Genomic DNA, 27,951 nt, shown 5'->3' on the forward strand with positions numbered 1-27,951 from the left:
TTATTAAGAAAATGTGCCATACCATACATATTTATGGACATTACATTACATTGCAATACGATACTTGTATGTCACAAGAAAATAGATTAGGTACATTGATTCGATACGAAATTGAAATGTATATTTTAATATATTCACACAAATTTTTTCAGTTTTCCATGTAATTCAGTTGTTTGGTAATTTAATTATTCAAGTTTTTTGATAATGAAAACACTTTAATAAATACAAAAGCGCTGGTCGCAGTTTACTTATTGGCAAATTATTAGAATAAGATGCATTGCGAATAAGATTGATTTTTGATGTATATTGTACAGTGTAGATATGTCAAAATGTTAAGAAAAGAAAATAACTTTTTTCACTGTCGGTTTTTTTCTTTATCCAAAATTAAAATTCAGTTTTTGCGTGCTGAGGTTTAAATGTAAAATATGACATCTTTAGTACTTTTAAAATATCTATGTTTGAACTTTCTCTTACTGAGTATTTCGTGTAAATCTTTAAATATACCAACAGAAAAAAGCTTGTGGCATTTTAATCCTCCAAAAAAGGCATACACTTTTCTTTCGTTCAGTCTCCTACCAATTTGTTTAAACGCACACCAACATTAGTGCAAAAATGTCGATTGACGCTATGAGTGTAGCTATTGTATCAGTACATAACCTTTGTTCCTATATTTACGTTAAAATTGTAATATAATCACTTCATTTTGCTCATAACCTACGAGATTGCATCTAGCTCAGCTTACTACATAGTAAAATAAATAATGTTAAATAATATCAGTTCAGGTAATTATCACGTTAGTCATAATAAGTTTGGCCACGATGTGGTGCGCCACTGTCATTCGCAACATACCTTCCCCATTTAACTTTCATTTGGTATTTCCACCAGAATGATTTCGGAAGTAGGAGGCACCTTTCGGGAAAACAGCAGGAAACAAGCGTTACAAGATTAACGACAACAAAATCTTGTGATGTTGCGTTTGAAATCCCAAAGTGACTACCAACTTGCTAGAAGGCATGAAAGGCGCACGCGAAATAGGTTTTAGTGTGCTAGGTAAAGTAGCTCCATGTTAGCCTCTGGCTCTATTTCGAGTATAGGATTTTGCGAGAATGAGGAATGAGGATGTTGCGGAAAATATCAAAAGCCCTACCTAGTGAAGGAAGTGTGCAGGAACCAACCCTTCACATAGCCTTTCATATAAAACCGAGCAGGTATATTATTACTATTTTGAGAAGATAAATAATAGTAATTAAACAATGGTTATAACGGTCAATGAATGGGGCGATGGTGTGAACTATAGGCTTTCTTCTTCTTTTTTGGCACAACAACCGTTGTCGGGCAAGCCCTGCCTGTACTAGTTGGTTTGGCTTTCAGTCACTTACTGATTACGCATAACAGGATAGTCAGTCCTATTTATGGGAGCACGGTCCATTCGGGGTTTAAACCCATATGTACATACCCGTCATGTGTTGTTAAGTCGTACGAGTTGACGATTGTACCACGAGACCGACCCCGTCTACTTTTTCATGCCTGCAATTAATACTTTCAAATCAAATAATGTCATATTAATACTAGAGGTGGGCAATTCGGCTCTTTTGAGTTAACGTGAATGAACCGAGTCGTTCATCGCAATGATCTCGGTTCATCCATTTACTTACTAATAGTAATACCTGTGATTCGGTACACTTTTCAATAATTCAGTAGAACTACAGATGATACGGTAGCTTTGGTCACCACAACAGCAAGTCAATATTGGCAATATGTCATATGACGTCAGAACGCATTGCGCTTTTCAAAATCATCCGTTTCTTGATTTGCATGTAAATGTGCCAATGTTTAATGTTTTTTTAATGATCATGATTGAATGCATGCAACTTTTTTATTTTATTTCAATTTATCATTAGGACCAAGCGTTCTAGTCATGTGAACTGGTTCATTCATGTTTTCACGTGAATTGATTGAAGTGTTGAACCAAGAGAGTGCACTAATTATGAGCACATTTTGCTCAGAATTTGTTCTTTTTGTCTGCAAGTCAATTTAGTCATTCCAGCCGGTACACAGTAAACTAACGTATTCAATGATGTAACCAATTTAGGGGTATTAAGAAAGCGCTCACAATGTAGGCAGATTTTTTTTACAAAAAATTTGCTCATGTTTTATATCATCATCAGTTTCAGTCCCCAGAAGGGACCTGCCAATACTCCCGAAAGAGGTGGCAATGTTCTTCATCCACTGAGAAAACGTGTGAAAATCGTTGCGACTAAGGAAAATGAGCGGAGTAGATAATGGGAAAATGATGTGATAATTAGAAGAACAAATTTGGCCGTACGGATACAAGACACCGACAGACTGCAAATTAGGGTACGTACGTACGTAAGTACGAGACCAACGTCTAACGGCGTAATAAGATCGGTTATCCAGTTTCTTTTCTTTTATTCGAGAGGAAAGCCTCCTATATATATTTTTTTTCTGTAAACCAGATCTATATTGCAGCTTTGCTGTAAGCGACAGAAACTGACAGGCACGCATCTGTTGGGATTGACTGGTTAAAGCAGTAATGTAAGCAGAGGGAACCTCCCCGTTTCACGCAATGACACGGCAGGATAATGTGCTACGGTGAAAGTGACTATTCTTTCACCGTGCCTACCCACCGATACAGTTGTAGATGAAATCAGAAAAGAGTCTGATTTTTTCTGTTCTAGTTGTGATTTGAGATTTGATAATTGAACTACTTACTGAGACGGGAAGGCATCCGAAAAAGACCAGGTAACTCCAATTAGAGTGGATTGGAATTACAGTCCATGTGTTGATTAAGGGAAGGGACAGTTCTTGGGAATGCATGTATACTTAGGATAAGAATTGGTCCCCAATCCAATTATCTTCCTGGAATGATCCCAAGATGCTCTAAACAGCGATTAAATACAGTCGAAGGGCATTTCCATTTCATAGAGTTAGTGTAACATGAGTGACTATATCGAATGTTCTAGATCAATGTTGCACTTCTATTTTCAGTTTTATCAACAACAAGTTGTAATACGAAATTGAAGGCTTAATTAGCCAATTGTTTGCGGGAAAGAGGAACAAAAACGAACATCACTTCCTAATATTCTGAAAGAATCAGGGTGTCTGGTTAGTAATTCAACTACTGACTGTTCTATAATTAAATAGTAACAGCGTTACATAGTATTTGACTGGCACCACTTTATAAGTTTTCGTTGAATCGTCTTGAATCTTGTACACATTGTTTGTTTTGCTTTTTGTTGTCTTAGTATTGATTACAGTTATTTAAGTTTTGCTTAGTTATTAAAGTTTTACTAGAATCGATTTATTTAAGTTTTGCTTTTAGCACAGCGATATGGCCGCTTATTTGGTCAATACGGTTATATATGTAAGTACTTACAATAAACAAAAAAAAACTATAACTGTAGTTTTTTAGTGATTGTAGAATGTATAACATACATATGCACTTCCTGTGCATTTCTGTCTTACTATCGATTTATTTCTCTCGGGTCTTAAAGTCGACACAAGTGTTGCCAATTGAAAATCGATGCATGAGCTGTCTAATATAGACATTGATTTTCCTTTTTCTAAGTTTAATGACCTACCAAGCGAGACAATGTAAAGTTTACTGAAAAAAGAACGTAATTCTAATAGCTACTATGTTGTTCCCGAAAATGAGGCTAACATAGTTCTATCCTGGGCTGTTGATATTGTTTTTCCTACTTCCGGCACTTCCTTCCATTACTTGAGGTTTGCCAAGCAAGCTGAACCATAGATATAGTTACCGAGTGCAGCAAATAACACTTAACCGGACACAGGCTAGATTGTTTTCCACTTCCCAACAACCAAATGCCGGAAGAGTGCTTGTTAAGATCTTAAGGCCCTGCTGCCTAAATACAATCGGGTACCGATTTTACGTTCGTTATGTACATGACATCAAACCTGGGGTTTGGTGGGTCGTGGAGAACAGACGATGAGATGGAACCACATTCGAATTCGTGATTTGTATTTCAAACTAGCAATTTACTTCTATCCACTTTTCACAACACTCTCCACAACGCTACGCTTTTAAGTGTGTTAGAAGCCGGTTCGGTTTATCGTCTGCTCAGATTCAAAAGATAGGCCAAAATGGTCGAGCGTATCCAGTAAAGGTTTTCAAACCTCATTATTTTCCGGTGCAGTTTTCACTAGCTTCCGGTTCCGCTGGTTGAATATTGGAAACAACAACAACCCGCGTATCCGTATAGTAACACTTGACCTGAATGAAATGACAGCAAACAACACGTTCTGGTTATATACGTGTCTTCGCGCCATGGCTTACAGACATTGAATAAATTTTCCGCAAAGCGTGCGTAATGCATATAGCTTAGACAATTTAAAGCATGCTGAAATGTTCCAACTATGTTAATCACAATCTCATATTAAAAAGTTCCAATCTCCAATATCTAGCGCACAATGCAATTTTAGTGTGACAATGTTACAAATTGATTTGACGAACACCTGTGCTTTGATTGTTCATAAAACATTATTGACGATGGAAGGATTCGTTACGTTTCTCATCTCATCGTTTTACCAAAACACTGTAATAATCTGTTCAATTCTGTAGAATCAATTTGCTCAAAACAGTGACAACCTCGTAAAGCAATATACCTTGTAAACATTTTCTTTTTCTTCTACTACATGGCGTTAACGTTCCACATGGATAGGTAGGTTTATCGTGACGTGACGTGTAGACGTGTCAACAACAAGCTTTCAAGACTTATTGGCACCACGCAGCCGGATAGTCAGCCCGTGTTTTGAGAGACGGCCCATTTTAGACTTGGAACCACGACGGGCGTGTTGTAAAGTCGTGAGAGTAGACAACTGTACCATGGGAACGCCCACCTATAGTCTATTAAGGCACGTTGGTTATAATTGTTTAACCGGCAGCCGGAGCCTTATACTCATTATTATTGTGTAGCATGAGTGTATATGTTTTCAAGTGGGCAGTGCTCATTTGCGGTATGGTTGAAACGAACTTAATTTACAGTCGTTGCCATTCAATTTTGGCTCCAAGGCATCTGTTTTTGACAGTGCGCATCAATTTTTGCCTCTTAGGCACCTAGTTGTGCTTATAAGTCATCATTCCCTTTTGTAGCAATTATGGTAATTTTACAAGGTATTTGAGCAGATTTTGCTACAATTGTAATTTCATAATTTTATAATAATTCTTCAAACATTGTATAGCGTTTTTTGAAAAAAAAAATTATAAATTTTAAAGCCATTGTTTATGGGATGCCAACTTTTTTCACTGTATTAAAACATTCAAAATGTTTAACTTGGCAGGTAATTCATAACACTACTATTGGCAGCAAAAAATAACAAACCGTCAATTTATTTGACGCGTGCCGTTTGAGAACGAATGTTACTTTGTTTATTGCACAGAACAGTATGTAATATGGACTGGATATAATATCAAAACAGATTAAAATATAAAAAACGTCAGTTTACTCTTCAGGTAAATGGATTTAATAGTGTAAATGTAAATGTTTGTAATGTATGTAAAAGTTAACGGTAAAAGTAAAAGTAAAAAAGTAGAACAACATTATTTAAACTTTTCATTTCAAGTATTTGAAGAAATTAACCACATACCTGGCAAAGGGTAAAAATTACCAGATTACGGTAATATATCAGCATTATCTTAACAAAACAAAAAACATCGTTTTATTCACTTCCAGTGCCGCAAATAAAATGCTCCAGAGTGACTCTGCAAGAATATTTTTCATACTTGTAATACGGACGTCACACGAAGCGTAAACTCAAAAAAAAACGTTTGAATTGTATGGGAGAACGTAAATTTCCTGTCAAAAGATTATAGGGTTGTATGGCTGAAATTCAGTTTACGCCAAACTTTACGCTTCGTGTGACGTCCGTATAATGCTTCTATATTGCACTGGTGGATTCATCGAAGGAGAAAGGAGTGTTACTACGATTATCTAAAGGACCTAAAGGAACTAAAGGACTTTTTCCATAATTACGGCTTAGCGCTATACACTGCTGAACACTGTAGTTACCTAAAAGTGTAGAAAAATAAAAATTTATGTTATTCCTATCCTCATTACGCACTGGTCTTTTTGATACTTTCATGAATAACTGAAAAAAACAAACACAGACTACAACATTTTATCCTTGTCATGGCTGCACTCCGGTTGCAGTGCACGGCAACATTTACTGTGGATATCTAGGGAACACTCAAAAACTACATACAATGTAAGCTTTAAAACATATAAGTAAATAGGAGAGATAACATAAAAATATCTTGCCAAAATACCAGTGAAAGTCACAATTGGTAAAAAACGCACAAACAAATGACAACAGCGTCACAGTAAAGCCTCGACAGCTACCCACGGAAACATAAAGGTAAAATTGTACCATTTATTGCTTCTCCCAATTTATTACTTAATTCCACTTAATGAGGCAGTTTTCATCCGAGGGACCGTGTTCTCCATTTCACCTTTTTCTGGTTCCATGGCGTACGATCTCCTTACTCGCAGGTGGAAGATAAAAGTTCTTTATTTCCATTTTTAAGAGATCTGAAATAAAGTGGAAAGCTTTCAGCTTGTCGTTGAAAGTGAAGAAAAGGGATTTAAAGCTATAAATTTGATAATTTCATAAAATCATGGTAACAGCAATACGACACGAGACCGTGTGCTAGAAATTTCCAAAACTTCAATTACTTATTGGGATTGGCAGATTAAATAATTGTTGTTTGTTTTTTTTTTTAAATTTTTTATACAGGTTCCTTAAAACCTTTATTCAATTCATTTTTCCTTTTTCACCTTAGTCATTTTTTCTTTTTACGGCTTATGCCAAGGTGTATGTATTTAGAAGGCTTTTATCGCTTCTGCTTTTGATTGAAGATTTTAAGAGTGTTTTGTGAATTCGTAAAGCTACCAGAAAGCCTGTTTGAGCAATAGTTTTCACCCGTCGTGTCAAAAAGTGTCGTTCAAATCTGGTTATGAAAAACATGCAATGATACCACCTGATCCACACACTCTTTGATTCTAGATTCCACCACCTGGTCTCTCTAATGCACCTTGGTATAAATGAAAACGTCACTAATGTTTTGCCATTTTTTCGAGTAGGTACTCGAATCTAATTCTAGCTTTGAGCCTGAAATAATCTAGACTGAAAATCGCAGGTTAGTTTTGTGTGTGGATTTGTATGGAGTGTTTACATGATTTCAGCCTCCAACTGTCAAACTCCGTATGAAAAATTTGACTATCTGAAGGGCCTCATTATCATTATTCAATTCAAGAGTAAATATTTGAAATGATTAAAGACTATAAATTTCATTTTGAATAAAATTCCATTAAATTTATTCACAATTATAATTTAAAGTAAAATATACGGAAAATTTTAATCATACATTTTTATTTTGCATAACTCTAAATGTATGTATTATAATGTAAGAAAATTGGTTATTCTTCCTTTCTGAATTAAAAAATCACCTAATTTCTAAAAATATCTCAAACTTGCCCAACATGAATTAATAAGCTATTTTATGTTTTTTGCAGTGTTAAAGATTTGAACTAGCTTCAAAATAAAATATATCATGCAAATCAAAACCTTAAACACACATCCAACATTATTTTAAGAAGTATTAAATCACTGCTGATCATTGCATACGAATATAAATTATACCTTTTTTATCATGTCCATTAAATATGTTGGTGTAAGCTACGCTTGTGTTAAACTTTTTAATTCCTTAAGTTCATGTTATCTGATAGTCTGTGCAAATGACCAGCTAAAGAATCCACTTACGAAAAAAATATTTAAAACTATAATTTGTGTTTAATCTAATTGTATTCTAGTGTAATTTAATTACATCATTATTTAATATTGGGATTTTTGTTTATTTTATTATATTTTTTCATATTTTCTGCATGGATGCAATTTAACGCGAGGAGCACTGAACATTGTCGTAAATTAAAACTAAAATCTTTTTGGTATACACGATATCTCATAATTAACGTGTGACTACTGATAATTTTTTTGATAATACCAGCAGTATGAGTAGGATAAATAAAAAGGAGATGGTGATGTATCATCAACAACCGGTGGTTTATTCGCCTTGAGCTTCCAATTCACACCAGAAGTGAAACGTTCGTTCAAATTGTGTATGTGTGTGTACAATTTTATGCCATTCCGGGTGCCAGGGATGGCAATTGTATTGCTTTTACAGCGGGATCATGGAATGTGGTTTGAGATGGGTTGGAGAATACTCACTGTGTTTAATTGATTTTTAATATGCGCCTTTGGGCAACGAAAATGAAGCTAATTAAAAAATGTGCATGGAAAGTTGACAGAAGCACTCTCGTTCATTTTTTGCCCAATAGAATTCAATAAGAAATGGTTTATTATTTATAAAATTCGGTGTCAGTGCTAATTGCAAAACGCGTGAGTGTGCTTTTTTTTAATCAGGACGAGCGGTCCAAAATGGCCAAATTGCTTAATGTGCGAAAAATGGTGTTAAATAAAGCAGACAATTGTTTATGAAAGATTCATGGAAAATCAATTAAATAAGTTCAAATAAGCTTATTAACTAAAATTTTGGAAATGGGCTGTTCTCATGCACGCAGATTTAAGCTTCTAAAGGCATGATACAGAGACATTTTTGATTGTTGGTCAAAACAGTCATATTTCAATCCAATTAGATTTTATATGAATGATTGCTTTTTATTTTAAAATCTATTAAAATAATGAAACACTCGGCCACCGTTTGGCGCAAATGAGTCCGAAGAAGTCTCTTTCGGTCTTAATTATACATTATTCCTAACCGCCCATTCGGCGTTGAAATTGGAGGTCACTGTAGCCCTTGATCTACTGATGACAAAGCTCTACAACAGTTTACTGTATGGGGTTTGCGAATGTTAGCAAACGCCATTGTCACAACAGTGTATAAAAATTAATCTGACATTTGAAGACAATAACAGTTCACGGTAGTGTTATTCTAGCAATGAAATGGCCTCATTGTGTCTTTGCAAGCTAGTGAGTACAATATAATGAACTGGTTTTGGGGCAGTTCATCACACTGATATTCTAATTAATATTGTTATTTTGAAATGAAAAAGGAAATAATTTGATTTTAGTTGTAAAATAGTATGCACATGTTTTAAATAGTCATCTTTTTGAATAAACACCGCTGTCTACTATTTGATCACACGACTGGTGTTAGATACACTGTTCAATTTAATAACACAATCGTCATCATCGAGTGTACAACACGTAACACTTGTCGCAAATTTTGTGATACGAGAGAGCAAAATTCCTTATCGCCTAGCATTCGCTCGCACAATCTATCGTCCAGTCTAAAAAACCTGACTGATAAACCCTGTAAGTCGTACATAGAGGTGCATGAACAGTTTTACTGTGCTTCAACTTTACTCCAGAATTTTACCTACTCAGATACGTGTACTCATTCGTCGTACGAGCACCTTTTGGCATGCTGTAAAGAACAGAACATGGTTCGATTTTATCTTCACCGGAGTTCCTAGCATGCTGGACGGTACTTAAAATACTTCCAATATCTCACTCACCACTTTACCCAATAGTTTTACATAAGCTAATAAAATAGGGAAACCCAAATTTGAGTGTCGCTTTGTATTGTCTAGCTGGCAAGTAAAAAAACTGATTGCCAAAGTACGAAGTCTGACGAAGTTCCTATGAATGTTTGATAGAGAAGAAATTATATATGCAGTAAATTAAACTTAATTACAGTCCGCTGACATGCTCGATTGAATTTCTGCTCGTTTAACTGTAGCGATGTTTAATTAAAATGTAGCACTTTGATTCGTTCGTGTAGATGTTTTAGGTATCATCATAGTGTTCCGCGGCTAGCAAAATGGTATGAGCTTTTGTAGCCTTATTTACTTTGGGCTCAGGTAACCGTTAAATATTTGTTTTGCTGAGGGGTATTTGAAATAGTGTTTAGAAATTGGCTGTATGGGATCGTTTCGTATTAAACTTAGTTTTGGTGATTGATAAGATATAAAGTAATTGAATGGTTTCGTCAACTTGAAGTCATTTTCGTCGGCATTTTAAAAATCAAATGGTTCTATTGTCCCTGAACAAACACATTACTTATTTACTTATCCGGCGCTACAACCGCTTTACGGTCTTGGTCTGCCTCAGGAGTGTCCGAAACCGCTCACAGTCTCGCGCCTTCGTCTGCCAGTCCGTTATCCCGGCCTTAATGGCCGACGCCTCCACGCCATCTTGCCACCTCAATTTGGGCCTACCACGCTTCCTCTGTCCTTGTGGACGGCCTAAAAAGACTTTACGGGCTGGGTCGTCCGTTTCCATGCGTATAACATGGCCAGCCCACCGGAGCCTGGCGAGCTTTATACGCTGTACGACAGTGAGGTCGCCGTACATCTCGTATAGCTCGTCATTATAGCGGCTCCACTATTGTCCTTCCACACATGCGGGGCCAAGTATCCTTCTGAGCATCTTCCTCTCCAACGCGGCTAAGAGGGTTTCGTCAGATTTGGACAGTGTCCATGTCTCACAAACACACAATTATTGCTATAATATACCATACACCGATAGCAAATTTAAACGATGCAATGAATCCGCAAGCACATCTTGAATACACAAAAAATACACCAATAGCATATAGTAAAACAACGAAACAATATACATCAAACTAAAAACACAACACAATGGAACAAAAGAGTGATAACAATGGCACAAGAAACTGTCGCTCTCATCGCTCTCTTGCCATGCGCTACGTGCTCACTCGAAAAACTGTGACGTCAGGCCGGCGGTCAAACTGAACCTATCTTGATCCGACCCGAATTCGCCGCACCAACGGGTCAGAGTCGCTTATGCTTTTTCGCACCTACTCATCTATCGGGTCGACCCGAACTCGCCGCACCCTCGGGTCAAACTGAACCTACTGTGGCCCGACCCGACCCGAACTCGCTGCACCAACGGTTCGGAGTCGCTTATGCTTTCTCGCACCTACTGATCTATCGGGTCGCACCTACCGGAGTCGTTGCACCCACTGAACCTACTTGTACCTTTCGGGTCGACCCGAACGACTCCGGGTCGCTTACGGATGGCTTCGACCCGATAGGTTCGGGTCGACCCGCCCATCACTAGTGTTTACCCTTTGCATATCCGCTCAATCTGAACATTTCATGTATTTATTATCGAATGGTTTACGTTGAATATTTCGTCACGCTACGTTGCAATGATAGCATTTCCAAGTTAGTTTCGAATGTAAACATTGTTTTTACCGCATGCAAGATGTTTCCGCAAAACTCTGATATTTCATTTCTATCACAATTATTTGTAATTTCTTCAGGATGATTTTCAATATTTCAACTGACAATGGGTGATGCGATCAGGTTTCAAAGCTCGATGAAAAAGACGATAGCAGCAGCACGTTTATGTGTTGAAAAATATGCAGAAGAAATTAAACATTATTATGATGGAAATGAATATCTTTCCAATTTCTTGGCTTCGCGGATGACATTGACATCATAGACAGGACAAAAACCAAATTAAAATTAATATTCAATCAAATTAAATACGTGTGATCCTTTATAATTGTTCATGTACAGATTCAATAGTGACTGTATAATTTACTCTAGGAAGCAATTGACAAGTCAGAAAAGTTTCTTATTTTTTAACTTAACATCGCTGCTTGATTTGGCGTCTGGCTAAGCCACTTGCTACTAACATTATGTTGTTTCAATTCGATTTCTTAACACCCTTTACTTTTACCACTACCACTACAAAACCTCAAAGCGCGTCTCTACCTGCTCGCCCACAAGTCGTGCTCTCGCTCTTAACATACACTTTCTTGTCAAAAAGGCTACACGCACAACAACACAATGAAGGGCGTTACATACATCGTCGGTTCCGTATGGTATGAAGGCTTCTCTCTCTATCTCTCTATCTATCTCTCTCTATCTCTATCTCTATCTATCTATCTCTATCTATCTTTTCACCTTCCGTTTTCAACGGAACTCAGACTATTGCTACACTTTATATTTATTCAAACCCTAATGTAAAATAAAGTTTGCCTACCAACAAAAGTATCCAATCAAAGTAAATAAAAAAATCAAAATGAAAAAATAGGCGAATAGGGCATATAATTGATGCACCCAACATTTTGATGGCCAAAAAGAACTTAATTTCTCTTTGGTTTATCCATTCTTCCTAAGTGCGTTGTGCTGCCACAGCGTTTGAAAAGGAACAATTTGAAAAAGCCTCCCTGCTCGAATGATCGAAAGGGCTATTAAGCTCAATTATATCCAGACGTGACATATTCCGGATTGAGTAGGGCATAATTTATTCCCAACGATAAACCTGTAATCATTGATGAAGCAAACAGTATTTTTTTTTCCTTCAAAACAAAAATAATATTTTAACATTTCTATTCAAGTAATCTTTGCGGAAGCTAACAATTCGTGGCCTTTCAGAAGCTTTTTCTCTGCTACGCGGCTACTTAAAAAATATTTCGCTTTGCACTTTTCTTTTGATTTCCATTTTTGTTGATGATGATGATTCGTTTGAAAACAATTAATTTCAATTGCACTCTCCAAGCTCAAACCCAACCCCTAAATCTTTAATTGAAACATTACTCCTAAGGGAGTATAATGACGGTTGCACCAATAGAAACATTTGCAATGATTGGTCTTATAATCGTTTCCTTCCATATTGTACATGTTATGAACTTTTTTTTACTTTAAGTTGGTGTTAAACTGTTGTAACTTAAATGTACTTGTTTTACTGTATTCAAAACATTTCTAACACGCGATAAAAAAATAAAATATTTTACAAACGTACACTCCGAGTCGCACACTGGATGCACCGAGCACCCCTGCCGAGAGCTCATTTCCAATCGGCCTTTTTCACACTTTTTCACTGTACAGCGCTCGGAACACCCTCAACCTTGCGTGCTTAGTGTGTGCGACAGTATGCGTGTGCACACTGTCGTCCCCGTGAACATTAACCTATACCAATACGGCAATCGTTGGGTTAAAACGATAAATAGAGATTTGTTCTTTGAGTTACTAAAATTGATCAGGCATGGTTTTCCTAATGTGTAATAAAGATTTTTTATCTCTATGTTGTCCCGTAACTGTGGCAACCTTCAAACAAGGTCCAGTTAACGTATAACCATGAAAAATCTCAAACAAAACATCCACCATTCATCAAATTGCGCTTTAACCTCGGCCAGAGAGGCCGTGCTCATTTGTTTTATTCTGGTTTTTTTTTGTCCAGCTTTTTAAAACACGAACCTTTGCTAGATGAATGGAAAGAGACAAAGATACTTCCTCTAGAAGACCAGCTAACGTTTTAAGAGGAATGAGCTGATGACACAAAAAAGGAAGCGTTTTTTTTTTAAATGAGGGCCAGAATTAACCCAAATCATGCAATTAACACCTTCAACGGTCTACTAAGACAAGTTTTTGTTAAGAATTTCGTTTAAATCCGGTGAAATTTGATATTGTTTCTTGAAACATTTTTTTATTCTATGTTCAGAACGTGTTATGTATTGCAAAGAAGAGCAAGAGGTAAAGTCTCATGATTTATTCATCCTAATCTTATTGTACCTTGTCGCTTTGGCAAGCTTTTATTACATTTCATCTTCAACTGTATAAAAGTTTTCACAGTGAAAGTACACAGCTCTTGAACATGCAACATGGCACTGTGAAATGTTGGACAAGTGATCATAAATAGACAAATACCATATTAGTCGAAACTTGACTAGCACTAAGAACGAAATAAGCAACAACAACAAAAAACTAAAACACAACGAGTTCGAGAACTGGCGGCTGGTAGCATCTCCCACCTAGCCGCTGATCGCGTGCACAGATTGCCTCGGGTGAAAAATTAGGTGAAGCAGGTGAAATTTAATGTAACGGCCTCTGATCATGCGAAATGCCTGACGGAGATAGACGAGACAGATATGCGACGATGCACTAACGGCTGGGCGCCTCCATTGCTGGTGAGGGAAATAAACAGGCTATGCAAACATGCGAAACATGAAGAAGGAATCATATACAAAAAGCTGTAGCTGTTTTTCATTTATATGCAGTAGCCTGGCAAAACGATTGCTATTAATTTTGCAGATGCTGTGAGGTGTAACAGGTAACATCAGATAGTAAAAAAGATAGTTTCCCATTGCTCTAGTATCTTTCGGCTTCTTTGGCTCAACAACCGTTGTCGGTCAAGGCGTGCCAGTACCAATGATATTTAGGTGTGGCTTTCATTGACTTATTGATTACCCATAGTAGGAAAGTCAGTCGTATGTATGGAGGTACGGTCTATTCGAGACTTGAACCCATGACGGGCATGTTGTTACGTCGTACGAGTTGACGACTGTACCACCAGACCGGTCCAATTGTGTAAGTTGAAAACTTAAAATTTTGTAAAGAAAGTTTAAAATAACAAAGATAAAATTAGTTATAGCATAAATGGTTTTAGTAATAATAGAAGTGTTACTGAACGAGCTTAAGCGGGCCATGGAACGATAACTGGTACAGTGAGCGAATAGTACCATAGGCGAAAGGTACAGCGAGTGAGGAAACGATTGGGCGAATCCGATCGTGGCCGCAACACGGTGGATACCAATCGCTTTTGTGTGTGAGTGCTTATGAGGCCGAGAAGGAAGAAATTCGGATAAGGTATTCAATCACAAAGAAACGAAAGCAGGGAACAAGGCTGCAGAGAGCGATAGGCAAACCTTTTCTGTTATTTTTTTTAAATATTTGTACTTTAATGTCTAACCTTATCACTCCGTTACATGCATGTTACATTCTAAACAACGCGAACAAAGTGTGTTGAGTGAAATGTTTTAATACTAACAAATGTTTTAATACCTACTGCGCGCATATTTGTGCAAACAAATATATTAGCGAATTAGCTCTTTCACAATGCACAAAGGCTGCTCGCTGTTAAATCTAAAGCACGGTATGATCAAATAAAAAAGAAGGAGTTCGTTTTGTTGTCTACTTCAATGCGGTATGCGCTACGACCACTTTCGAACCACACATCACCCACAACTTCTTTTTGTAACAACACGTAATACGTGCACACAAACAGCAAAACCAAGCTGTGCCGATAGCCATTAGCCGCCCCAGGGTTGCTGACTTCATAGCCGACTTTTTCGTCCATAAACGAGGGGTTGATTGAGTTGCTTTATGTGCGTTATAATAACGGAAGCTTGGTCAATGTTATGTTTGTTACTTCTGATTTCCGGTTTACTAACAGTCACATCGTCCTTTTTTAGTTGTAGAAGCGAGCTAAACCTGAAGTAGTGCTTATTACTAGCACCTCGCTTACTGCGACTTGACTCGGGTTTTATACCACGGGGTGGATAAAGTGGAGATAAACAGGGAAGGGCTGACTAGAAATTTAAGTTAGTATGGTGAAATCTTATTATGTGAGTGAAAGAGAGTTTAGATTAAACTCACCTTCCATCCACAGTTCGAACGACTAGAGTTTTGAAGAAATTGAGCTCTTTGAATCCCAATGCAAAGGATTGACACTTTTCCTAGCTAGCATTAGGTACCGACTGTCAATGGCAGATTCGATTCCCTTTGGGCTACATTTTTATCAGTTTTGTTGTTCAAATGAAATGTTCGTTTTCTTCACCACATATGACGATGCAATAAAACGTGCCATGGTTCAACTCTAAGTGCACTGAGGCAGGATTTATGTTTGTGTGCGACACAAAATTCGGTACAGAAGCACACCGACGTTAACGTTGCACAGGTACGAATGTTTTCCAATGGTTTCCCATATCGCACTGTCTGGCACTCGTGTGCTTGTATGTGAGTGTGTTCAATCATCCGTAACGTTGCCGAGCTCATAATCATCAGTTGATGGCTTCCGGTGAGAAATTGGTGCAACGTTTTAAGACACAAAAGAAAGCACCCACAAACGTCTGCAACCATTGAAAGTATGTTGTTTTTCTCACTTATTTTTGTTCATGTCTTTAACATCTTTGCCCTATCCCGCCTGTGGTCTTCCATCAATTACAGTTGGTGGTTTTGGTTTGCAACCGCGGTTCCAATTATTGAATTGTCATTTTTAATTTCAATTGCTTTTCGATGTTCACATTCTTTTCCGTTCTCTTTTTGTTCGCCCATTTCTTCAATGCACAACCAAAACCTGTTATTTATCTTCCTTTCTTTTTCTGCAGAAAGCCGCTACCTGTGTATGAAGGTCAAAATAGTATTGACCGAAAAAATCTTGATGGAAAAAGTTTTTCAATTGGCGGGCGGAGAAAAACTACCAAGCCAAGCATAAATGTTGTCCACCCCTGTAAAATGTGTAAGCTGAAAGAACGTTTTTAGATAAATGAGTTTAAATTAATACAAATTGTGCTACATTACACTTGGTTGAGTACGATTGAAAAACATGATTCAGGGTATTCAACTATCGAAATCTTATTGAATTTACCTTACAGGGTTTACAACTGTCCACTTGTTTATAACATTAGTCATTGTTATGAATAGATACCGCTGTCTACCACTTGATTACAGGTCAGATGGTATAAGCTACTCTGTCTAATAACACATTTGTCCTCTTCGATTGCACAACGGTCAGATTCGGTACAGTTTCTTATGGTTGTCGACAAATAAACAAAATCAATACTATGAATTTCTGGAATGTATGGTTTATACTGCATCTTGCTTGAATAAAAGGAATGTGTTTGAATCCGTTTTGTCTTTGCAAAATTTTACCTACCAAAATAAACCGTGCCTAGTCTTCATGGTAGGAAGAGCGTCCGAATTGGAAGTGTCCGATTTTGAATATCCACCACTATATGCAGTCAGTGTTAAAGATATTTATCTAGTACATGTGCGCAAGGGCGGGTTAATCGCTAAGGTTCGATAAAATGAACCAACCATCCGTTTGTTTGTCAAAATAGAGATATATTTTGTAAAATTTTGTTTGAAGTGGTAGGTGAGATGAGATGAGTCTGACTGCAGATAACTGTTTAATGCATGTTTAAAAGGTTTTTAAAAACATCAGGGAATTTGCTTTCCTTTTGCCAATTGATGAGTCAAATCAGTATTATTTGCTTGAAGAACTGTCAAATCTAAAAAACCTCGTATCTCCTAACAAGCGTATAAGTGCTATCGGATATCCCAGAATATACCTGTAAAAAGTAAATGAATAGTATTTATCTAAAACGATTGAATCGAAGCAGCTCTACAAATCAACAGTTGATTTTCGATCCAGTAAATAAATTGAATATATATCGGTATCAATCCACTTCCAGCCACCATCCTTCACACCCGAAGAACCTCGAACCTTTCGACCGATATCATGACCGATGGTTTGTGGTCATGAAATGAAATTATCAACGGAAGTATCAATAAAATACCTCACACCAATACACCTAACTCACAGTCCAGCCTTCTTTCATCGCCCAGTTAACGATGCCAACCAATTTGTGTCAATAAATCGCAAACACATTTCTTGCCATTTCGGTCTCCTAAGTGTGGGCAGCAAAAAAGTTCAACCAGTTCAACAGAGGATTGATAAAAAAGAATAGGCAAAGTGAGCAAGTGAGTATGTATGATTGCGTTCTCTTTTATACTCACTTGCAATATTTTTACCCCGCATTCTGGTCATAATGTTCATAGAGGGGTAAGGCTTCAAACCAGTTAGGATAAAATCGACCCGTAAGTTTCACAATTTTCCTTCGACGACTCAGAGACTACGGGAAATATAGCACAGTGAGAGAGAAATGAAGCAACCTTCAACTTTCGCTGAGAATATAAGATAGTGTGTTAAAAGGAGAAAGGAGCAATAGCAAGAGACGAATTGAAGGAAACGAAAAATGATAGGCTTTAAAAAAGGGTCAAATTTTTTAACAAAAATTACATGAGGCACACAGAGATGGAGGTGAAGGATGTTGTGGTTACGTTATGATGAATTTAATGGTTGATGCATAATCGTGTGATAGTATATGCAAGGGGAGGATTCCATTACAAAGAAGTGAAAACTCTTCGATCATCATAGAAAACCACCATCACCCGTTGGCTTTTGGTTTATGTGATGATGGGTTATTGTTGAAGGATTTTGCAAACACTATAAATATCGACACTCAGTAATTTTGATGTATCGATGAATGCAATGGTGTGACTGAGGTTTACATAACCATAAGACATGGTCATAGCTACCTGACTAAGTATCTCATGTTGTGTGAACATACAGAAGAGTAGCGTAATGCAAAGATAACGTCTTTAGCCACTGTCATAGGTACAAAGAAACACAAAAAGTGAATCTGACCGTCAAAGATCAATTACAACGTGAACTATTATTATCAAGAGAACAAAAAAAAAACATTGATAGAATGGCATCGTATTTTTTTTAATGAAATCACATCTATATGCATTTGGAATGACGCATAATGCAATTGAAAGTATTGATTTAAAGTCGACGTACTGAGCAGTGTTTAGGTATAAAATCCTGAAGATTCACGTACTATTTGCCCTGGCTCCTGTAAAATCCTACTAATTTTCCACTATAACGAATTACTGGAAGTTGTATTAGAAAATAAACTGTGACAATCAGAATAAATGGTACATTCAACTGATGAGATATAGTATGATATTCAGGGGAAAAAATACTAATTTCTTAATTTATTTTCGGACTTTTTATTTGAGACTTGAGCCGTAAAATCAAATGTTTAATATTTATAATCAAACACATGTTAAATCTTAAATTAAGGAAACTCTGGACATAATAAACTAAATTTTCTTGTCGTAGTGTTTGTAGTGGGTGATATTATCCCTCATGATAATTATTAGTTATAATATATGATGCATAAATAATTGCAATTTGGGATGATGTTTTAGAATGCTACAGGAAATGTCTTTTTTAGATTTTTCGTTACTATTAATCTGTTAATGAAATATAATCCCTCCAAAGAACAAAAAAGTGTTTTAATAAGATTTTCCTGTTATTTTTGAAATTAAGAAACCATGTACCTCCATGTAATCCATGTAATCAGGAAACCATGTAATCAGCGTACATCATACTTCGGGTGCTATCGTTACATAAAGTTTTTTAAAAGTTATAAATCTGCCCAAATGCTTTCTAAAATTATGGGCTGTTTAAAACTAGTCCTTATGTCAATGCAATGCAGATTTATTGATTTGATTGTTGATTGATGTTTCCAATATGTGTCAGCCATGTTGCTATTTAGATAAACAAATGCAAAGTTCACACGCAGAATAGACAAATGAAAATTTTACAGCTATTATGGCAAATAGTATTTCGGAGCAAAATATGAGTGTTTTATATGAATATGTGTATTTTATTGTTGCTGTGATGATACTTAAATGGTGCTTGTGATTAGGGTGCTTTAAAATATTTCAAAATATCATGTAGTGCTTTGACAATCAACTTTTCATAGCATGGATTATCACTAATACGCGAGCGATTTCAAAAGATATTATATAAATATCGTAATTTTCCAAATAATACCGTTAAATAAAAAATCAAATACAGATACTAGTTATAACAAATGCACAATATACAACAGATTTAAATGCGTTTGTATGAAGAATATTTTTCAGCCAAACATAGCAAAATGGCGAGACTGTTATAGAAAAATCCGTTCGCCATTTTAGGCATTTGATGTAGCCTACAAGATAACACCACCAAAAAATTGGGACGATGCAAAGGATACGGTTTTTTTCATTCACTGTACACTAGCCCCAGTTGAAGCTTCCAACTCTTGATACACCAAAACGATATGGAAATTCTATTGTTTACATTTTATGCAACAGGAGGAATGCAGTGGAACAGCGAAGGAAAAACTAAAATGTACTTTCAAGAAAAGACATAATTGTAAAATTATCATAAAAGTAAGCGATTGCTATTACAAAGATGCAAGATCAAATATAAAGAGAAAAGAAATGCAAAGAAAAAACGAGTTGCGTCTACGAAAATATTAAAATGTTTTCGTTACTGTTACTGTACGAAACAAATACATGAAAGGTTATTATGACTAAATTACATATTGAAGCAGTTGTAGAATATAATTAGATTGTGAAGAAACTATGTTTACGGAATAGAAATGAAGCATTTTAATAAGTTTAACAAAAATGTAGAGGTTTACAATATGTTTTCGATTTTTTACGATATAATCATGCCTAAATAATGGTTACATTTTTTGTTGACGAACATTCTTCTTGTTAACCGTGAACCACAAACTTTTTATCCTCGAGCATGTGCTTGCACCTCAATCAATCAATAAGAAATGCGACAGCAAGGACCATTCTACGGAAATCCCAAAAAGGTTGACTCAAGTCGTATGACCCTGATCGGTGATATATTCGTGCGAACAAAGTAGCATCAAACCACAAGAAATTTAAAAACTGTCACAACAAATGTAAACCACACGCTTTTAGCCATGTCTTGAGAGCTGCAAGATAAGGTTGCAGCAAATTCTCTTGTACATTTCTTAGCAATGGTTAGAAAAACGACTTAATTTAGTTGTCGTGCGCAATCGTCTTATACCTATATTTTTTTTTTCGTCGTAAGCATCCTTTCACAATCAGCTCAATTTAGAAATTAAGCAGTCGTCTTTGGATTTTCTCCGTTCACTCTTGTTTAACTTCCACTTCGTCGAACCGACTCTTCCTTGTCCGAGAAGATCTGTATTTTTTATCAGTATAATCAGTTACCTTACCATATCATACCTTGCAGTCACACCAGCTGTAAACTGATAGGAATAAATTTCCATTGTGATGTTTTACTGCATTTGTTCATGATTCCTCTTTTGCTTGCGGTTTGCAACCTCTATCAGTCCCTCCTTTGCTTACAATTTGTTTCGTGTTAGAGTGTCTGTGTTTAAAACAAATGAGGGTTTACTTTTTACTTCACACGATATTTTCAGAAAAATAATTTGCATGTATAAATGGCAAAACATTTTCCAACGCCAGTCAAAATTTATTATATAGTTTTACCGTCACATTTTAATATGTAACTGATATAGTACTATCTCGCTCTGTACCAAATTGTTCGTAATGTCATATTCCTCTCAATCGTGGTTAAGAGGGTTTCGTCAGATTTGGACAGTGTCCATGTCTCAGAGGCGTATGTGAGTACCGGTACTATTTAAGTGCTATATAGTCCCAGCTTCGTCCGTCGCGACAGGTTGTTTGAGGTGAACTGGCTATCTCAGACTGTAGAATGACCGGTTGGTAGCCAGCATCCTTGCGCGCAACTAAGTTACCATGCTATTGTCTTTGCTGACCTTTGACCTTAGGTGAATTCTGGGACGACTTCAAAAGTGCATTCACCTTTCTGTACGTCGAGCCCTGAGTATTTTCCATCCACCTTCACCTGGCAAGTGACGTAATATTCATTCTAACTAGCTTTATCAATCTGCCCGGGACTCCAAAAGAGCTCATAGTGACGTATAGTTTTACCCTGGCTATGCTATAATATGTGGCTTTGAAGTCAATGAAGGGATGATACGTGTGGTGTCTGTACTCTGCCATCTTCTCCAAGATCTGCAACATGGCAAAGACATGGTAAACATAAGTGGTTAATTTTCCGTTTCGGAATCCTCTTTGATAGTTTCCAACAATCTTTTCAACGTGAGGTACCAGGCAATCCTGAAGGATCAGGAATGCAGGATTTTACAGGCGGTATTCAACTCTTTAATACTCCTATAGTTCAACTTATCTCCTTTCTTTTACATGGAGCAGATGATACGTAGTTTTTATTCTTAATCGATCGATCGATTTGCTATCCCACACTTCAGTAACAATTTTATAAATCTCGTCTTCAATTACGCAAAATGTTATAACAATTTTTTTGCAACAGCTGTAAGAAGCAGTCATGACATAAAATTGTTGGGGGATAAACATAGAAAATATAACATAAAGCATGAAAGTATTGAATTAAACTGCAGTTTCTGGCAATAAGAGACAACTTTCAAAGAAGAAGAAAGAAATAATTCCCAACTTGCTGCTTCTTTTTTGCATCTATGGCTCAAGATCATGTGTTTCCGCCAATCCTCATAGGACAAACAAAATCCTAACGATCACTTCTTTTCATTCAGTTTGTGAAAGCAAAAAACTTTGTGAAACGAATAAGGAAAAAAACATTTTTCAAAGTCCTCACGTACCAAAATATTGTTCAGAAGTGCTGGAGGCATGCAAACTTGTTTCTTCGTTATTTCAATTATTTTTGTTTTAAAACGTTGGTTCTACTATTCGTTTGATTATTTTCAGAGATTATTGAATGTAAAACTTGTCGAATCTTTACAAGATGATATCTCCATCAACAACACAACTATTTAAGTTAAAACAGACTTAATAAAAAGTCAGTGCTTTCAACGAATTAAGTTCTCTGTCTGTCTGTCTTTTATAAATCAATTTATTATGCAGTAGATTGATTTGTTTAACTTTTTTTTAAACTTCTTGTTCCAAATTATTCGCCAACTTAAAATCAATCATTCTAAATGATGATTTGAATGATGATGATGATGATATGGTTTCATATCCGTTTCATTCCATTTTCTATTTGTAGCCAACAAGCTTCAATTTGTTTACATATGTTTCCTGCTGAAATAATTTAGGCGGAAAATGTCAGGCTAGTTTGGCGTGTTGACATGATTTCAGCCACAAACTGTCAACTGTGTGTGTGTGTGGCAAATCAAACACACTTTAGTCTCTTAAAATCATTAATTGAGCAGTTTTTGCATCATAATATCTACGGCTGTGTACACAGATGATTCGATACTAGCTTTCATAATTTACTCTTTTAATAATAGATTGTAATCTAGTCTGAAAGAGTGAGGGTACCGTTCCTAATTTCCACGGTTATATCACATTGCTTGCTACAAGTGCTGCAGTGGATTTAGGTCATCTGTTTAACTTAGACGGAACATACATTGAAGGAATTGAAATGAAAACTTTACAATTAAGAAATGCTGCATGACGAAAGGTAAGTACAAAGGAAAGTGTAACAATAACGATCTTAGTGTACATTACTTTCCAACTAGAAGCAGTCAATGATCAGCATGCAACACATGAAAAGGAAAATTTTGAAAAAAGGACCTGTTTCTTTTGTAGTCAAAACCCCGTATACTTGATACAACGCAACAAGGCTCCCTGTTTAAAGTCGCACAGCGCTACTCAGTACTTACCGACATCTGTGTCCTTTGTGTGTGTGTATTTTCGTGCTAGTGCCTTAGAAAATACACGCAACGCTTGTGTAGGAATGATGACCGTCGCATGAAGCGTGGTGCGGTTGTCTGATGCAGGTGTGATGCTGCATCTGCAGCTGATGGGAGCTGTAATTGCATAAATTATTCAACACCATTGTATGTTAACAATCTTCAGTTTGCCTGCAAAGCAAAATCGCATCCAACGAAATCGAGTCTCACAAAATTCCATAGCCGTTGACAACATTGTCCAAAATACGACCGATTCATTGCACTAGGCAGAAAAATACCCAAAATATGCGAGCAGAGAGAGAGAGAGAGAGAGAGAGAGAGAGAGAGAGACAGAAAAAAAGAGAGACTTTCACTATTTCCAACATTCACTTAAATGAGTTGCTGCAAATATATCTTATTTCCTAACTTCAGTGCACTGTTGCGTATCGTTTGATTCTTAAATTTACAAATTGAGTATAGTCATTCAAATATTTCAGTTTGAAAGTCTTTCGAATTTTATATGACAATGATTTTGAATTTCATATCCAAAATTCAGTTGGATCTATTTGAATGATTTTGATTCTGAGGAATATATAATCTAAAGTATACGTGATTTTTTACAGATCGTATTAGTGAGCTTTGTTTTAATTGCTGCTTGTATCTGCCATTGAATCGAATTCGATTAAACTCCTTTTTATGACTCCTTTATCCAAGTGTAAGTGAGATGATTGTTAATTCATTTCTAAGCCGTACCTTAATTTTCAATTAAAATCAGGTAAATATTTAATTGAAAAAAAAATGAACTACACTCTTACATTTTATTATTTTCGAGCCACTGGCACATGATAACGATCCATTAGCACAAGATATTTCATTAACTTGTTAAGCATCAAAACAATCAGTATAAATCTTTGCCATAAGCTTATAGGGGTTTCGTATCCAATTCACTATTGTAAACTAGTTATCGGTTTTCGTCAAGTGTGACTTTGGCGTCGTAAACCCTCAATTGGACGCAGTTAATTCTATTCTGATCTTGTAAAGTATGAAACTGTCGTTGTCAAGCTTGAATCCGGCGTACTCAGTATTCTTTAGGGTTTTATTGTTTTGGAACCTTAAAACTACCAAGGATTTGTTGGCGTGTTACATTAACAACTGTAATAAAGAAAAGTAATATAATTTTATGAATAATTTTTAAGTTACTTAAATTTTGATTTGAATATATTTAGAAGGGTTTATTGTTATTGTTTTTTAACAATGGAAGGAGCGTTTTGTAAACAGAAACAGAATAATTGTGTCCGATAATTCCACATCTCGAGTGTAGAAAGTTGTAGTGAGAAAAGAATTGTATTTCTTACATGCCACTAAATTAATATAAAGGGAACGGTAGTTAAACATTTCGTCGTGTTGAGTTCTGGTTGGTTGCAGTTTCAAATTATGGAGTTGATGAAATGATTTTTTAATGAGTTTTTCGAAACAAAATAGTCTACACAACATGACTTGATTAAGTCAGCTTTTAGATTCAATGAGTGCAAAGCATTGCATGCTATGCTATGGACAAGGAACATTTTTATATTTAATGTGTATTTAGTTTTTTCCAGCCATATGGAAAATATAATAGACAACGATTTCGGAAACAAAAGCAGTAGGTAGTTAAAAGGCTAATTGTACAAAAACAAACACCAAATGAACATCAACGGAAAAAATACAGGATGAGAAAGGTATACAATATTTTGCATTGGTTCTCTCATATCTCCAATTTGTAGTTGCTTTTTGCGTTTCTTTATCACAGTTCGCACGCTAATAAAGACGATGTGTGTGCTGCAGTGCATTGAAAAGAAAAAAAAAGTTGCAGGCCAGATAACGATACCGGCATATCGGGGTGAATTATCACCTTTAGCAAAACGACGGCCAAAAACCACCCTGGTCAAACTGCGACAGTATTCGGTCACATTTGTAGTGGTGTGTGAAGTTTAGTACTTTGTGCACACCAAACTCTACTAGGATGAAGCGATTTCAACACAGCACACCACACTGTCCACCGTGTGACATACATTCGAAACACGGGTGAAAACCTTTCTCAACGTATGCCGGATGCTGTCCAGTTCGTTGAACATAGTGCACGATGTGTGCATTCTACTCGCTGCTATTACTCGCCTACATTGTCTCTTTGCGGTTGATGTGTTTGTATTTCCTTGTGTTGGCAAGGTGTGAACGTGCTTGGTGGATGGTTTTATTTTATGTGGCACTTTTTTGTATCCCTTGCATAGAGGAAACATGCTGAAAAAAGCGATGAGGATAACCAACAACCGTAATGTTTTTAGCAGGATACTCTTTAGACCCAACGGTGCTGTCACCGTCTGAAGCTCCTCGGGCAAATGCAGGTGAAACTGTTACTATCCAGCCAAAACCTCTATAACTATGTTAAAGCAGGAAATTAAACATGGGAGCAGGATACGGACATAGTTGAAAAGGATGGAATAAAGGAACGTAAAACGGGGAAAAATTCCACAACGGGCATATACGCTTGAACGATCAGAACCGCAGCAACCAACACCAGTGGCCACACCAATGAAACAAAGTAAAAAAAGAAGGAAAACAATTTTAAAAGTTTGCTGAATAGAGTGTTCTCTGTTTCCCAATCACGCCGGTATTCGACTCGTTGGGTTGAGGAGTTTTTTTATCGCAAATATGGCACACACATACCAAGCTGCATCCCATTAAGGTTGCCAACAAAGTCTCCCCGAAAACGCTGTTATCGGTGGTTTGACAGCATTCCCGGTGTTCATGCCCTTGGTATACTGTTTCTATTGTTTCAACTGCCCGTTTGGTGCGATCGCATGTTCAAACGCACAAGCACATCTGATCTAGAGGTGAGCTATCGATGCAGATTTAACCTCTCTGTTAGCATGAATAGTGGTTGTTGCGTTGGTTCAGTGTAGTGTGTTCTTTACTTTCTGCATCAATAGACCGAGTAGCGCATCCACGGGAGTAGCTTGATTGTTTTTCGTGCTTGTTTGGGAGTATTTTTTTGCATAGGACGTTTTCACCTTAGTTTATAGTGTTCGAGGCTATCACTGGAAACGTTCAGGGCGCGATCTGCACAACACATTGTTTTGGTTAGTCAAATTAATTGCACGCATAAACCCCTGTTCACGTTTTGTGGGAAGAAGATGTAAATTCCGTTTTTGTTTCCTTTAGGGGTAGGAAAAAACACTCAAATATGTTTTGCTTCCATATCATATAGCGTTTGAAAAACTCTGCTTGTGAGTTGTGATTGGAGATCGACAGAAAAGATACAATAAAACTTATACAAACAAAGAATGCAACTGTCACACGTCCACTAGTCTTTTGTGTCGCAAGTGTGTATGTGTAAATGTGAATGTGTGCTAAATAAATAAACATCACAATAGACCATCATTGCGAAGGACGCAAAGTGCAATCGATATTGAAATGAGGAGTTAAACACGAGGAAAACTGGAAGTGGTACAACACACTAAAAACATTTGTTTTCTCTCTGTCCATATCAAACCATCCACGTAAAAACAGGAAGTTACCGTACGGTCGTATACAATACTAAGATGGCTTTCGTACGCAGTGAGCGAATGTCGTAGAACAATGGTATCCGGCCGGAAAATGTCTTCGAGATGCATGATATGCGTACCAGGCGCTCCACCGTAAGCTCAGAAAGCCGCCATACACAGTAACAGACGGTTAGCAGACTGAGCGGCTGCCAGTGGCCCTGTTGACTTCGTGGGCACGTGGATTATAAGTCATATCACATTGGTTATACATCTTACAGTGGGTACGGATTCGCGCAATTCATACCAAACCTCCCACAACCCTCGAGCACTCAACACTTACAGGACGCTTGAACTCTTTTTATCGCTTAGGGCTCTACATCCGCCTTTTCAATAATGAGCTCAATTTGTCTTTCTGCTATCCATCGAAATCTCGGCACATTTGTCCTTCCAAATATCGGAATCTAATTTTATTATTTAAACTTGAATCAAGATAAAGAGGTCAAATAACAATTTGTCAAGTAGTTAAGTGCACGAATCGGGTTATCATATGTGTCGAGTTCGGCACTAAACGATCAATTGTCCATTAGAAAGCACGGAGCATTGTGATGCAACCCAACAACCATAGCTTTATCACTATTTTGAAGGATGCGTTCATTCTCAAAGACTGATTTAATACACTCACTTAGATACGTATTTGACATACACTTCTCCATATACATTCGGGGACACAAATACTCGACTGGTATCGTTACACAATTACGCACACACTGTGAACTAGGGGGTGTATGCGAGAAACTGTGGACGTCAACCCATCCGACAATCGGAACGTTCATTCACTAACTGGCGCGTGGCTTCTCACCGGTAAGATGAGGACCTACAGCATATCGTTCAACGTGGACTATTTCTACCAGCTGACTGAGGTAGTCGACAGGATACCGATGATGAAACGAATGAGTCAGGTTCCGAGCAGCCACACCAGTAACGAATGCAAACCACGATACCAGCACGAAGATTGTATCGTTCGTTCGGTCGTCATTTCGGAGCTTTTTGGAAATAACTGCTTGCTATTCTTCCGTGAATGAAACTGTGAGTTACATACTGGAAGGTTTGGGCCTCAACGAAATGGATAGGGCTCAACGAAATGCGCGTTGCAAGTTTGAAGTGATAGCAGATTTTTTTTTAATATAGTATTATCCTTCTTTTGATTTCGACTCAGTAGTCTCCGGTCATAGTAGTTTT

The 27,951-nt window shown here is 36.9% G+C and overlaps 1 protein-coding gene across 5 annotated transcripts in view; it reads right to left on the minus strand.

Annotated features, from left to right (window-relative positions):
* Positions 1 to 27,642, minus strand: part of LOC120896895 — a 33,049-nt gene extending 5,407 nt beyond the window's left edge. Inside the window, exons 1-3 of one of the 5 annotated variants that reach the window (XR_005738472.1) lie at positions 27,395 to 27,642; positions 25,895 to 26,337; positions 23,183 to 23,329 (exon numbers count right to left, since the gene is read on the minus strand). Coding sequence is in view for 2 of the 5 variants with exons in the window: in XM_040301403.1 (XP_040157337.1) it covers positions 23,183 to 23,329; positions 27,395 to 27,545 (298 nt within the window). In the remaining 3 variants the exon portion in view is untranslated. Of the gene's footprint in view, positions 1 to 23,182; positions 23,330 to 23,422; positions 23,475 to 25,894; positions 26,338 to 27,394 lie in introns of all 5 variants that reach the window. The other 4 variants (XR_005738473.1, XR_005738471.1, XM_040301404.1 and 1 more) reach the window with 4 other exon arrangements.
* Between the last annotated feature and the right edge of the window lie 309 nt (positions 27,643 to 27,951).

Source organism: Anopheles arabiensis, chromosome 2 (assembly GCF_016920715.1).
Source record: "Anopheles arabiensis isolate DONGOLA chromosome 2, AaraD3, whole genome shotgun sequence".
NCBI classification, from domain to species: Eukaryota; Metazoa; Arthropoda; class Insecta; order Diptera; family Culicidae; genus Anopheles; species Anopheles arabiensis.